General features: G+C 46.4%; 1 protein-coding gene across 2 annotated transcripts in view; it reads right to left on the bottom strand.

Moving 5' to 3' along the window:
* Positions 1-14,964, bottom strand: part of Ash2 (Set1/Ash2 histone methyltransferase complex subunit ash2) — a 143,529-nt gene that overhangs the window by 17,168 nt on the left and 111,397 nt on the right. For both annotated transcript variants that reach the window (XM_077684677.1, XM_077684680.1), the window contains 4 exons: positions 13,421-13,635; positions 11,595-11,672; positions 7,629-7,718; positions 3,486-3,688 (listed from right to left, as the gene is read on the bottom strand). In XM_077684677.1, the coding sequence (XP_077540803.1) occupies positions 3,486-3,688; positions 7,629-7,718; positions 11,595-11,672; positions 13,421-13,635 (586 nt within the window). The remainder of the gene's footprint in view (positions 1-3,485; positions 3,689-7,628; positions 7,719-11,594; positions 11,673-13,420; positions 13,636-14,964) is intronic.

Below are 14,964 nucleotides of genomic sequence, written 5' to 3' on the forward strand. Positions count from 1 at the left end.
CCGGCAAGCATGTTGCTGCCAATCCTGTTTGAACCTCCTGCGCAAATGTCAGCAATGGCAAGCCCCCCGCGTCGGTGGCACGAAATGCATCTGGCGACAGCATGAGGGGGAGGCAGTGAGAGAGATGACACCACAGCAGCGCGTGCCGCCCTCCCCCTCACACCCTCGCCAAATGCTCCGATGAACATCTCGCGCGGGCTCAGCATACTGCCCTCCTTCCCACCCTCTCGCCACACTTTCCTCCACCGTTTGCTTTCTGTCTTCACTCACTCGGTTACAACGCCGCCACCAAACCCCAGTAGCAGCCGCCAGAGTGCTTGCGCACTAAAATGCAAAATGAGTGCGAGCCCCTCGTAGCCACATGGCGCACCAGAAGAAGCTGGCAGTCTGCCCAGTGTTTGTTGGGAGTACAGGAGTGACTTACGACACCTTTCAGGATGAAAAAGTCTCTGCTTCAACTGGCGCAGTTGACCATGCAAATGTGCAAACAAGGCTAAGCCACAAGAGGCGTTTGATGCGAGCAGACGCCACAATGCTTTTCCATTCAAGTCATGTAAGAAGACTGAAGGGGCCTTGCTTTCAACTTTAATAGCAGCGATTCTATGCAGGGGCTTGGAACTTGCACTTATGCTTATATTTGAGCACTGTTTTAGTTTTCTCAGTTTACTTATGTGGTATGCGCATTTTATCAGTGGTGGCAGTAATTTGTGCGATTGATTCCCTTATCTGAAGCCTTCAGGTTAAACAGCAGAGTTAGACATTTTTATGACACATTTTGAGGCTCAGGTATATGTGCGCCTGAAAATTCACGCAAGAACCTGAGGTATTGCCACACTGCTTAGGTCCGTCATATGTTGTGTATTTACCCACAGGGCCTCGCTTTCCTGCAGACTTTTTTTTCTATGTTTTGGGACCACTGCATCTGTGCGCTACCTGTGTCACTATGTGGTAAGGAGCAGCATTATCGGGAGACAGCTACAACAGGAAATAGTATCTTTTGTACCATTCTAAGCAGAATATTATAACGACTTAAAAATCATGTCTTGCTACAGGTTCTCCAAGTGGACACCTCAGAAACTCGACCCACCCCCATTTGGGGTTCCCCGAACACAACAATCTGTGCATCCCCCCCTAGTTTCACTTTTTCCTACCAGGTTAATGAGAGCGATGTGTCTTTCAACACAAAACTGAAAACTGGGCTTGCTACTCTGGTGGGTTCAGAGCACATGCGAGGTTTGCTGCAGCAAAGACAGCTCTGTGAGTTAGTCCACTACTGTAAGCAAAAAGTTTGTCCACTTTCTAGTGCACTAGCAGTGTAATACATTCTAGTAACTCCACTTCACTATGCAGGAGCCTGGTACACAACTCCATATAGCCTCAAACAGGTGAAGGGGGCAGGGGAGGGCGAGGTCATCGACAGCTTATTACCGTATTTGCACGAATATAACGCGAGTTTTTTTTTCGAAATTATGTGCTCCAAAACGCACCTCGCGTTACATTCGGAATCGAGTTCAGCCAAGAGGCGTGCGAGTCTGGAGAAAGGGGAGAAAGCCATCCCAGTTGAAGGAAACGAGGAACGGGAATATCGTGCCAAGTAAAAGGAGGAAAACCGAATCTGGAAAGAACTCGTCGCCCTTGTGACGCACACGCAAAAACGCAAAAACACGGCGCGAGAGGAGCGCGAGGGCGAGGCGCGAGCGGGATGAGCGGGATGAGGGAGAGGGCGAGAGCGAAGGTCACCCGGTCGCCCCTTGCCGCTGCCGCCGAGTTGAGGTGGTGTATCGTGTTCTGCACATCGTCAGCGTCGCGCCAAACGGAACTCGAATTTCTTTGTTCTGCGTCTGTTGAAGTGCTTTTTTTCCCCGTCTTCTCGTCTCGAGAGTCGTTCACGTTTCGTGTGTTACGCGCACCCACGGACCTCACATGGAGAAGAGGACTCAGTACGACGCATCCTTCGGAGAACCTCAATATGCCAAAAGCTCCCAGCCGACTACGAACAAAAGCTGATAGCATTCCAACGTCATGTGATCCGCTTACGCACAGTCCGCAAGTACCTGATTGGTCAGATCGGCAATGCAGACGAAACGCCGATCTTCTTGGATATGCCATCCAACTACACCGTGGACGTTCGTGGCACGAAGGAGGTGCGCCTCCGTACAACGGGAAACGAGAAGACTCGAGAGACGGCGATGCTCGCGTGCACGGCTGACGGACACAAGCTGCCGCCCTTCCTCATCTTCAAAAGGAAGACAATCCCGAAGAATGAGATTTTCCCTCCCCGCATGCACATCAGGTGCAACGAGAAGGGCTGGATGGACAGTGCGATGATGCGCGAATGGCTTCGCATCGTGTGGGACAACCGCCCAGGTGCGGCCTTGGCGAAGACGTCCATGCTCATGTTGGACGCCTTCAGGGGACACTTGACTAACAAAGTCAAGAACGCCATCAGGGAGGCCAAGAGCGACCTCGTGGTGATTCCGGGGGGCATGACTTCACAACTGCAGCCTCTCGATGTTTGCATCAACAAACCCTTCAAGGATCGCGTGCGAAGAGAGTACGAGGAGTGGCTGGCCGAGAATAACAAGGCACTCGCACCAACGGGCCGCGTGAAGTGGGCGTAGATCTCACAAGTCACCCAGTGGATCGCGAACGCATGGGAGGCTATGCCGCGCTCAATTGTGTCGCGCGCCTTCCTCAAGTGTTGCATCTCCAACAACATTGATGGCACGAACGACGACGCGATCTTCACGGACAGTGACAAGGAGATCAGCAGTGACGACGAGTAGAATAAAAACGAAAAACGTACATTAACTTTTGGTCTCTTTTCACTTTTTTGTGTTCTCAAGAGTTCGCGTTATAATAGTAATAATATTTTTTTTTCTTATTTATGCCATCAAAATCTACCCTCGCGTTATATTGGTGGTCGCGTTATATTCGTGCAAATACGGTAGTTCCTTCAAGCCACCATGGCTGAGAACCCCTGGTCTATGCAAAAAGCTTATCCGAAGTAGCCTCCTCAGTCTGGTGTCTTGCCTCAATTTACAGACAAGCACAACCCTTAACACTCCTCAGAAAATATAAGTTTTCTTTTTCTCATTTTAATCCGTAGCTCAAGTTATGCGCGCAAACTAACCAACAATATCTGGTGTACCGTGGCCTTTCCTATATAGAATAGAAGAGAAGGGTTAAAATATCTTTTTTTACAAGACATATTTTTTAGCCATATTCCCTACTCAAACAGATGGTAAGCTGTAAATCCGCAAAGCTAACATACAAGCACATGGCTTTTGCAACTGCCTCTCACATGGTTCAGTGTTATGGGAGATTCATTGTGAACAATACTCCCGTACAGAAGCCGAAACATTTGTTTTTATAAACTTTCGAGGTCAGTGTCACATTAATTTATATTTTCCTGACCGAACGGGGCTTCCGTCCAACTGTTTATTTCATTACGAGAGTAGTTGGGCCAGTAATAAGGGTCTCACCCGGTCCTTGTAGGCGTCTGGAAGGGAGAGCTTGCCCTCTTTTTCCTTGCTCTTGGGCAGCTCAATCAGGCAGCCGATGGTATCTCCCGCACCGTAACCGCCATCGTGATAATGGTAACCACGACTTTCATGGAACCGTGTGCCCTTCCGAGATCGCCAGGAGTAGCCAAATCGGTCGTACCCCAAGGGAGCCTGCAAATTGGCTGGCGAAACAAACCCAGGAGATGCAAGAGGGCCACAAAGGGAACAAAACATGCCAAAGAGCAGCCCGTAACCAAAGTTAGCCAGCTTGTAAAGGCTGTTAGGCTTCGTGTTCTTAAAGGGGTCCTGAAAGGCGTTCTGAGCACGCTAAATGGACAAGCGCACTCATTAGGTTGGGTGTTCATCTGCACCCTACCTCATCTGCACCACCGTCATCTGCACCTAGTATTACTTTTTACATGCAGCGGAAAGCTCATACTTCCGAGACAAAGTTTGCTGCCCTTTCCCACCCTTTCCTGTGTGTTTTTGGACACCGCGATTTAAGCGCACGTACGTCATCGATTCTCCCATGTGCGTCACGATGCAGAGATCCTGCCATTGAGCTGCTTTTTTTCTCGCACTTCTGGCGAAGAGAAGCGTCATCTGCTTAGCGTCGGCGGATTGTGGCGGCACCTTTGCTTAATTAGTGCTTCCGTAGTGCTCCCGTAACGTGTACGCATAACATGCTTTCGTATTCTTCCATGTTTACCTTTTCTACTTCTCGTTACAAGACATCGGTTCAGCTTGTTAAAACATGCGTGCACCCTGCTTGAATGCGCCACTGGATTCCTCTGCGCCTTTCAAGGAAGGTTGTTCATCGCGACTAATTAAACAATCTGAACCGGCATGTTTCGTGCATGGCCTCTCTACCGCTTTAGAACGTCTGTTTGACATGTCGCTGTCAGGAATTACCGCAACACTGCAAAACGAGGCCCACCACCGGCGGGGGGCAGATGTGAGACGGCACTTTTTGGAAAAACAGTGCGCACGATGTGTGAAAGGGAACATAGACACGTTTGATCCTCCCCGTGCAGCTGATAAACCATTCCTAACCCGTGCATTTGTGATCACGAGTTTTTCACTGCTTCAAACTGTCTTTTTGACATGCCGCTGATAAGAACCACTGGTATGAGCAGGCAGCAGAGCACGAAACTAGAAATGGTTGGAGATGTCACCTCTGAGGAGCAAAGCATCATAGGAGGGAATGCTCGCGTGCCCTCAATAGTGAGGACAAAGGTGAAACGAGGAGCAAACACATCGTGGCGGATATGCACTGTTTTTATTTGCGATAACTTCGGTAATACAAAGCCATCGCTTTAGAATAAAATTCTTGAAGGAAGTGATTACTAATACATTGCTCTATTTGGTTGTACGTACAGCTATGTGTAGGTGGAGGGTATTTCAAAAGCCCTCTAAAGCAAGAAAACAAGCAAAGGAACAAGCAAGCGAGCAACGGGGTGGGCTAACAACCGGGCAGGTGAAAGTGACCAGGTTCCCAGTGTTCACAGTGAAAATGAACGCCTCACTATTTCCTGGTACCATTAATGACCAGCACTTTACGACAGCTGGACAAACTCAGCCGCTGTAGTGGTGTTAAGCCACAAAGCAGGCCCAGTGACGTTCTCGAAGGTTATTATCTCTCTGCCTCTGTTACCGCTACGAGAGACAGCAAGGACAGCATTGCTTTCAAATATCAGGTTTAATGCTACCAATTTCAAGTTAATACATTATGCAGGCACAATTAAAGCTGATGATAATGATTTAGAGTCTTATAAGATCAAATTGCAGGTACGTAGAGCTTGCTGAAGTTGTGTTCTCGCATACCTCGTGCACCCTATATATAGCATGAATTACGGTCTGATATTGTTATAGCCCTATACAGCTGAACCTCGTTATAAGAGACACTGATGTAAGAGACAAATGGGTATAAGAGACACTATTCACCCACATGGTTGGCTGCCCTATCTTTCCCATTAAATCGACCTCTTTTATAACAGACATTGGATGTAGAAGATTGGTTATAAGGGACAAGTCATCCTTGAAGTTTAATCAATACTCTCGCTTGTAACAGACATTTTAACTTCAGATGCAGTGCCACCAGTCACTAATTGCAGTTGCTTCCATTGTGGAAACACAGGTGGACGACAGACAGGTGCAGTCGCTATTCATTTTAACTTCAGCAAACACAAAGTGGTTCAGTCAGCTATGAAATGACAATGAGAAGACCTGCCAATGGAAATGCAACTGACAGAAGTAGCTGAAGCTTACTGCCATTCATTGGATGGAGCGCGATCACACATGCGGGCTCTCCTACTCGCGTAGCTCCCAATCAGAAGCACTGCAGACGTTGAGTCCTGCAAGCGTAATGAATAGCCTGAGCACACGGCGGAAGAAGCTGTGCGCTCAGGCTATTCATCAGGCTTGTTAACTCAACACCTACGATTCATCTTCCAGAAACAAGGAAAGGAAAAAAAGCTTGTAGAATCGGTTGTAAAAAACAGTGTAAATACAGTCATGAAGCAAACAAAGTTTCATAAATTCTGGGACCAAACAATAATTAGAATGAATCTTTTGAAACATGCTGTAGCGTTCTTTTGAGCTTATTTTAGTAATACAAGTGCCCACATTGAACTAGGGTCTGATTAGTAAGTGAAAACATGGTACCCTGCTTATAAGAGACATCTCGTATAAGAGACAGAAACTGCTCCCCGGTACGTGTCTCTTATAAAGGGGTTCAACTGTAATACACTTTTTTCAATCTTGCAGACGACTTACGATGCCCAAGCAAGCAAGAAGTGATTGGTTGTACGTTTCTTATTCATGCATAAGATAGCAATGATAGTGAGCACAAAGGACTTATGGCCGACATTATCAAAAATCTAGCAGTATAGCCAAACACTTTTTTAATAACATTGCAGATGCATCAACTGGTGGATGGATCAGTGCTTCATTATGATGGAAAGTGGCAAAATGAGCAAGAGCAGTAGCATGCCCAGAACAACCCCAACAGTACAAATGTCTGCTAGGCTGTTACTCCAAACACAACACATACCCATGCACTGTTAATCAACCAGCTTTGTTCATATATGAATGGTGATCGCAACAATGCAAGCAAAAGTTTATATGTGCAATTGGCAGTCCGTGTGCCTTCTTTTTACACCTACTCTAGCTCTGAGCTTGGCTAGGGAAACAAAAACCAAACAAAGATCTACGAAAAGATCTACAAAACTTGGGTGCATTCACGCTATTCACAGGGATCAGTCACACAGAAAGGATCCCTACAGTTCTTGGAGGACTTCTAGCGGCTAATTCTTCTTACATTATCCTTATTGCTCCTCATGTTTTAGTCTCCATGACTTGGGAGCATGTAGACCCGCATGTCCACACACACACAAACAACCAAGCTTTTTCGTTTACTTCTTACTGCCATAACGCATGCGCACACCTGTGCTACACGACATTAAAGAAAGAAAAGATAACTGTGAACAAGGTGCACGTGAAATCGCTGTCCCCATTCGGCAATGGGCTGAGCCACAGACTATCCGCGGAATTGTATGTGCTCTGCTTGGAGGAACAGCCTAGTTAGACTACAATCGCATTAGCGCGGTCATTCTGGACATGGACGACTCTCGCTCATTTGGGCGCTTTCTGCAGTGACGTAGGGACCCTCACGGCAACTGACGCTTCCGCGATATTAACACAGTTGCCGGCGTACTGGTAGAAGCCCCAAGCTATCATTGGCCAAAACTGTTGAAACGCCAGGTGACCAGGCACACCTTGAGCTAACAGCTACAGCCAGCGTCTTTTTCTCTTTTCTTTTTTTTTTGTGTGTTTTTGTAGTGTTGGCGTGGCTCACTGTAGTGAGCAGCCCCACACACTACCATATTTCGCTATTATAGAAGGCACAAAGTTGGATTTAGTAGCTTTGTGGAGCAGCAAAAACAACTGCAGCGCGAAAAAGCACGGATGGCCAAAACAGCCCGAAAGCCCAGTTTACTAAATGATAAATGCTACGCATTAGGAAAATATGTAAAGTTTACATTTGTTTAAACGTCCCCTTAATTCCTAGAAACAAATACCCAATGCCACAAGGAAGGACTGTAAAATAGCTGCAGTGCTTACCAAGCTCCTGGGACCAGCCAATCCGAGTGGCACTGCTTTCAGGCATCTCTTCAATGGTGGCTTCAAAGTACCATTTCCCTTCTTCGACGCCTGCAAAATAACACGACATACAAATGGCTCCATTTTAATTCGCTACAAATTCATCCGTTGCCCAATAGGTATGTCTTTTCCTGAGCGTATAAATCAGTTCACAATAGGGTTCAGAACATGCTCAATCACAGCTCACATATGGGCTCAGTTTCCAACTCGTACGGTCTAATATAATTCCGTACTCAGTATCATGTGGAATAAAACTAAAGCTGAATAACACGCAATTTTGGCTGCAGGTTTAGCGCAGCTATGCCTCCTTCGGTATTGGTTAAAAATTTCCCGTCTACCAGCAAAAGCAAGGATCTGATTAAATTACACTGCCCTTGATACAGGTTGCACGTGCATCACAGGATGAATTTCAGGTCTGAAGGTTAGCAACGAACAATCAGCAAGGCTACGTGCGCTCGGTTGTTCATCATTCATCCTCCTTTCCTCGTCTTAGGCAATGGTGTGGTTTTGGCGGCTACCACAAGATTTTCTGTCCAGTGTGTCATAGGTGCCAAATCACTGCTGGATGCCGCCAAACAGGGGCTATCTCACTGCAGCATGGCAAGTGTATGCTAAAGTAGTTGAAAACTAGCCGGCCATATTTTAGCAACTTCATGGTTGTCACTCTCACTTTTACGACGCCTTGTTAAACAAGGCCATCAAAACAAAATACGACTTTGTTCAGTTTGAAAGAACTAGCCCTTGGTAAATCAGTGAGCTCCATTCCAGCCACAAAATATGTTCTTTTTAATTGAAAAAATGCGAGAAATACTGAAGAACTCAAGTTTTGCCCCACAGTGATGTAATGTGGGCAGGAGTGACAAAATTTCAGCCGGAACTAAAAACATAATTACCGGTGTGTTGGCACTAACATTCATGTTAGCACTCAAATGAGACGATCAACCAGAACGAGAGGCCCCACTACAATCGCCCAGTAATGTTTGGTTGGCGGCTTCCAATAGCCCAAACAGGATTCTGTGATGTCACACATGTCGGCAAAAAGCAGCTGGGGAATTACCACTGCTTCACCTGTTTTCCTCAATGCACCTACATTATTTTTTGAAGTTTCTAATATTGCTGGTGTCATTGCTATCAGGATAAAAAAAGAGCCTTTTAATGGAACAAACTTGTATTTTGTCTTCACGGCCCCTTTAAATGGTCTTGGTATCTTGGTAAGCCGCACTGGCACTCCTAGACTTATTTTGTGGCCATTGCTCCCACAGATATTCAGAGCTCTGCTCAGATCCAGCAGAGCTCTCGATATGCAACGCTCAGAAGACCTCATTTCATGGGCGCCACGCTCTGCACCTAGAACTGAAGGACAGTGTGGCGACTTCAGTCGGCGAGTATCGTGCGACATCTCCATGAATGGATGGCCAGCGACAACCCCAAGACGCTTTGCTGGCCACCCACGCAGACCGCCTCTTGCGGCAGTCTACACATGGGTGTCCCATGCTTGGCATTCGCTTCTTCGTGACAAGCAATTTCCCGAATTGCCCTGAGGATGACCTGCTGTGTGGAAGACAGCCAGGCACAAGCAGTCATGCGAAATAGCCTCAATTAAACGATGTTGTGTACCTATTTCTTTTTCCCATTTCTCGGTCGCGAGGTAAGGAGGTCAAAATATTCCATCTCGACCTATATTCTGACTTATACGGTAAAACAAGACATAGTGACTCTATTGTGCTGCCACCATATATGTTTTAAACAATGTCTCACAGTTTCTAGCCCTCAATAATTTCCATAACGTCAAATGAATTGCCCAAGGATACTTTTTACCTGGTCATTAAAATGAGAGGTCTCTGTTACTTGGTAACATGATTTCCAAATACGTCACCATTTTCCCCTCCTGCAGGTTGCTTGTGAAGGCACATACAAGACCGTGAATTTCCAAACATATCTAGAAACTGCAGGAGCGGACTACCGTATTTATTCGAAAATAGGTCGAGCACGAATATAGGTCGACCCCCTAAAAATTGAAGTCGCCGAAAAAAAAAATAATATATTCGATTATAGGTCGACCCATACTTTTAAGAAAAAAACTGGAGGAAACTTTTTAAAACTCCCATTTATTTACAACGCGGTCACCTCACTGGTCGGAGCCACACAATGCGTCGTCGTCGGAACTTGCGCCGCATGCGCCGCAGTTCATTACCCACCCCCGCCCCCGACTGGCTTTGAAGGCTGAACGGCCAATCCCGCCTCGCAGCGCTAACTGTTGAGCTTTGGTCTGAATATCTTCGCAGGACACTCGGTGTCCTTTCGCACGCTTCTCTTCCACGTGAAGCCGGAGTTTTTTCTCGAGAGCATCGTGCCTCCCACCACGAAACGCACGACGCAGTCCCCTACAAGCAAAAAGTTCGTCCCGCTGTTTCCGCCATCCCCTGATCAGCTTTTCATTAACGACTAACTCTCGCTGAGCGGCGCAGTTGTTCAAGTTCTCAGCAAACAGGATGTCCGACGTGACATCGCGAAATGCGTACGAGAAAAACGTTGTGTGCGGAAATCACAACGAAGCAAACACAAAGAAAGCGCATGAAACGGAGAACGGGAGATAGTAGAGACAGCGAGCGAAGCAGGCAACGCCGTTCCGTTCACGAGGTGGCTACGCTAGGTGGCGAAAGTCACCTAGCCAAGCCAAAGACACCAAGCCAAGCCAATCTGGCTCGCCAATCTGGCTCTCTAGCCAGTACGTAAGCTCGCTCGTGTCCGGTTCGGCCGCAGGTAATGCGCGATAGCCGGCAGTGACTGTGGGTGGTTTTCTTACGCTGATTGTTTTGTTATTTTTTCCTTTATTTTCTTGCCTGTCTTTGTTCTAGATGCTCCGCGCTGCCGCCTCAAATTGAGGAGCGCCGGGCGCGACGGAGAAACGGATCGCTCGTTGCGCCCGCCATTTTTGATCACGACTATAGGTCGAGGTTCTTCGGTCACGATTATAGGTCGACCCCCAATTTTTAAGCACATTTTCGGAAAAAAAAGGTCGACCTATATTCGAATAAATACGGTATTCCTTAGGAACCTAAAATAGCATCATCTGTATCAGCAGTTGAAAGGCTAATTCAAAATGCTAAATAATGGCTGGACAGAAATAGCAGTACCATTTCCCAGCCAAAAGTGCCACCTATTTTGCATAAATAAAACCCAGTAAACTTTATGGCAAAATATTTTCCACATGGCCACACACACACACACACACACACACACACAAAACAAGTAAAAAGTTAATTCCAAATTCTAAAAAAAAAAAAAAAAAAAACATTTGACCCTATTTAATAACCACATAATCACAGCATGTTCATTTGACCTAGCATGGCTTATAAATGGGCACAACAGCCAACAGAGATTAGGCTTTGTAGATTGCCATTTTCCTTTTGGTGGCCAAGGCAGTGGTAACTGTCACGAAAGCATTAACCCAGTTTGTGAAAAAAATTCTTCGAGTGGGCCAGTTAAAGTGACGAGAAAAGCTTGACAGTTATACTCAAACTAGCAGCACCCATGGTTTGAAATTACTAACTACAGTGGTGCCAAACTTCAAACAGCAGCTTAGTTTAACGGTATTTCCTTACAGTTGTTTAGCATCAATAGCCTGCTGTCAAAAGATACAGAGGATCATTTCATAGCTCCCACGAAGCACTCAGGACCATCCTATTGCCTGTAATATGTGATTTCTATACTGATAAGAGAAAATTTCCTTTGCTTCAGCAGAGAAAATTTGACTTTAAACAACAAAAGAAGAAACGTTGCAATTTTATCACTGGCACCTTGTAATTAGCACAATTCTGAGAAATTAATTGAACAAAAGATATAAGTTGTCTGGACGTAACGTAGCACATCATAGATTGTGCACTATCCATTTGGGTTTTCATGATGCAAAGGTAGCGAACTGACCGTGAGTTGCTCTGACCATGCAGTAGCCTTTCTCTCCAGTCACGTTGAGCCGGTCCTCTGTAAGCTTCAACTGAGGTGCTGCACAGAGGGAGAGAGAGAGAGAGCAAAACTCGTCAAGTCATTCTCAAAGCGCTTGACAAAACAGGCAAATCCCACCATTGATGAGAAAGGAAAATTTCTGCACAGTAACAGGCTCTGCCTATGATCGTTTAAAATTGTATAAAAAGCAGGTTTCTCTGTCAAAAAGGGAATTTCATACTTATCTCACATAGCAACATACTTCCCCATGGAAAACAAGTGCTGCTTCTTAAGACTGAGACACAGTGACCATCAAAAACCATCAAAAAGCTTCTGGCTGCAAACTAACATACGCTAATAAAATAAGTCATTGTTTTACGGGAAGCCCAGAATTTCGTCATTTGGCAATACATCTTGCAAGGGTTAAAGTGTGACGAGCAGCACAAAGAAGCACGGCACAAAATAAGTGCTTGCTGCTGAACATTGTTACCTTTGAAAAAGCATTTCTATGCTTAAAGCTCCGGGCAACAGCTCCCCCTTGTGCATGTTCTATCATGCAAACACCCGTTGCGTGCCTAACAAACCCATCAACACTCAAGGAATGCAAAGTACAGTCTACGCCCGTTACCACGGACCCTCTAAATCCGTAAAAGAATGTCTGCTGAGGAAAAGGGGGGGGGGGGTTATATGAGCATAAAGTGGGAACACTGACCAGTATTGCATATAAATGCTGCAGACAATTCATGCTTTCTACATGCCTGCAGCATTTCCGCACAGCGTTCAGGTGAGGTAAAAGAATGGCCTAACGCTGTTTCCAAAGCTTAGCACCGGCACTTGGAAAAGGCCTCGCACATGTGGTCGAGTGCGTCGAAATGCACGCTAAGCTGAGCAAATAAAGCGAAAATATACCTAGGAGCAATTACTAACCGCCTATAAAAATAAGTCAAGGCCAGCAGAATTAGCCAGGCCCTTTTCAAACCCTCAGTGACGAGGTTGGTTTACCCAAAACTGTTGTAAAATCGAAGGTTAGACCAGTTGGACTGTGCACGGCCAGCGGCAGATTGCACACAATGGATGGGGGCCATCCCCCTGCTTGAGGCATTTCTTACCTTTTTCATTGGACGGAATGGGAACAATGCATGTGTGGGCATAACGAATGCCGAACTTCACTGAACCCGAGTTCTTTATTACGTAAAAACACTGTGTCTAAGGCAAACTCGACCTCCGGGTGCATCCCTTCGCGTATTCGAAAGCGCTACTGTTCAATCTCACCGGAGTCGCGTTTTTCAGCAGTGGCCTTGTTCCTTGATGGTCGAGCGGACCATATGCTTAGACAGGCCCGTACTCTTCTGGCGAGGTCGGCCTGTTTTTCGCGATGTTCGAGAGTGTTAATTATGCTTAATTTATCCGAGAGTGAAATCAGGTACCCTGCCGCTCATGCCGCTAATCGCACACACAAAAAAAAAGGCCACTGGCACTGGCTTGGCTGTGTCAATGATCCGTTCTATGCCGAAAATGTTGCCAGACATAGTAGTTTCCTCACCAAAATAAACAAAGAAAAGGCATACCGGGTGCCGGGACTACGGCGGTCCACTATTAACATTCAGTCCAAACAGTTTTCGCCAAAAATTTAGTCTGTTGTAGACGATAGTCTGCTCTAGCTGAGTCCGTTATGAGCCGAGTGGACTCCACTTAAAATGCATGGGGACCAAACAAACCAACACAAATGGTCTGTTGTAACCGGAAGTCCGTTGTTGCCGGATCCGCTGTAACGAGCGCAGACTGTCCTGCCCACAAAATGTGCTCACCCCGGTCGTGCATGGCAAGCAGCACGGCAGACGGCTGCAGCTTCCGATACAGCCACGCTGGGATGGGCTTCCCCGCACAGTCCGTACTTTCATCAAACTCCTGACGGAAAGGCGCATGAGGGTCCGGCTCAGCAAGAATGTACCGGTAGCCATCCTTGTTGTACGGGTGGTCAAGAGGGTAGCCATTCGGCGGCAGCTTGGGCATCACCAAGTCACTGGAGCAGACCAAAAACACAGGTGGCCAGTTAGACAGACCTAAAATACGCAAAGACTAGTTCAGACATTCACAAAAATCATGCGTATGCTCCAAGCATTACTTGCCAATGTTACCCATTATTGAATGAGAACAAGGAACAAGACGGGGTGCCAACTATCAACTGAGTGGTTGTCACTCAGAACCGAGAAAACAGTATAACACGTGCTTACGAAATATTAACAAAAAAACAGCTATCTATATTGGACAGCAGCCCACCAGAGCTCAATTGAATGCTGATGTACACGTGGGGAGGAAACGCACATGGGCCCTTCTCACAAAATAAGGCCAGCCTCGACCAGTATCTATCTTGTTTGTCTGGCACACGTGTTTTACAGTGTCTCGCAGCATGGGCTGCAACTACGTGTGCGAATATTCGAAACTTAAGAATACAGAAGTGAATAATGCGGTATTCAATTCGACCACACATCAAACAGCACTACTCAAAGACTTCCAATATATTCGAAATTTCAAAGTTCGGTAATGCGAATGGACAGTTATTTCCGGCAATATAAACCTGAACTAGTTGGGCACCAGCTGTACTCCACTTCCAGTGCTTGCCATCGACCGCCGCAAACATGCACCAGCTTCCTCCGCTAGTGACTACAGGCTCTTCCACAATACACTAATAACCAGTGGCTATTGAGCAAGAGGACTCCTTGTGGCATTCAGCCAATTACACCCTACTGCTTGCCTTTTCGCATCGTGATAACATGGTCGAACTCCAACTTCCCCAGTCGATACTCTCTGGATAAAAAGCATAGCTGCGTACTGAGACAGTCCTTGAGTCTTGGGTCTCCCGTTAAAACAATGGCGCAAAGCTGATATTTCAATATCCAGTAATGTTTCTTTTTTTCCTATATGAAACATAAAAAAATGGTCACCCTGCCTAGCTTCAAACTTCCAGACACCAAGATAAAGCCTTCTTTATTGAAAAAAAGGTGTTACCCATGGCGCTCAGGAAGCTAACATATTGACAGTGCATATTCCTTATCCTGCACTTCGGCCAATTTCGGACTCAACTGTTACTGTACGTTTATATTAGGCATGAAATGCTTTCTGCAGAGCCCATATTTAGAATTGCTGCGAGTGGATGCGGAGCCATCTAAGGCACAAGTGCTATTTAAAAATAAAATTCAAGCGCTGTTGGTGCCAGGAAAGGGACCCGCGAGTGCAGGGTTGCGAAGCAAGGATGATACCACCCCGCCATGAGGTCATGCTTGCGAGGATGTAATAGCCACGATGATTTTTCATGCCTTACATTGCCCTGTACGCTGTGTTTCCTTCCCAG

Source organism: Haemaphysalis longicornis, unplaced genomic scaffold, assembly GCF_048455015.1.
Source record: "Haemaphysalis longicornis isolate Haplotype H1 unplaced genomic scaffold, Haemaphysalis longicornis Haplotype H1 scaffold_1, whole genome shotgun sequence".
In the NCBI taxonomy this organism is placed as follows: domain Eukaryota; kingdom Metazoa; phylum Arthropoda; class Arachnida; order Ixodida; family Ixodidae; genus Haemaphysalis; species Haemaphysalis longicornis.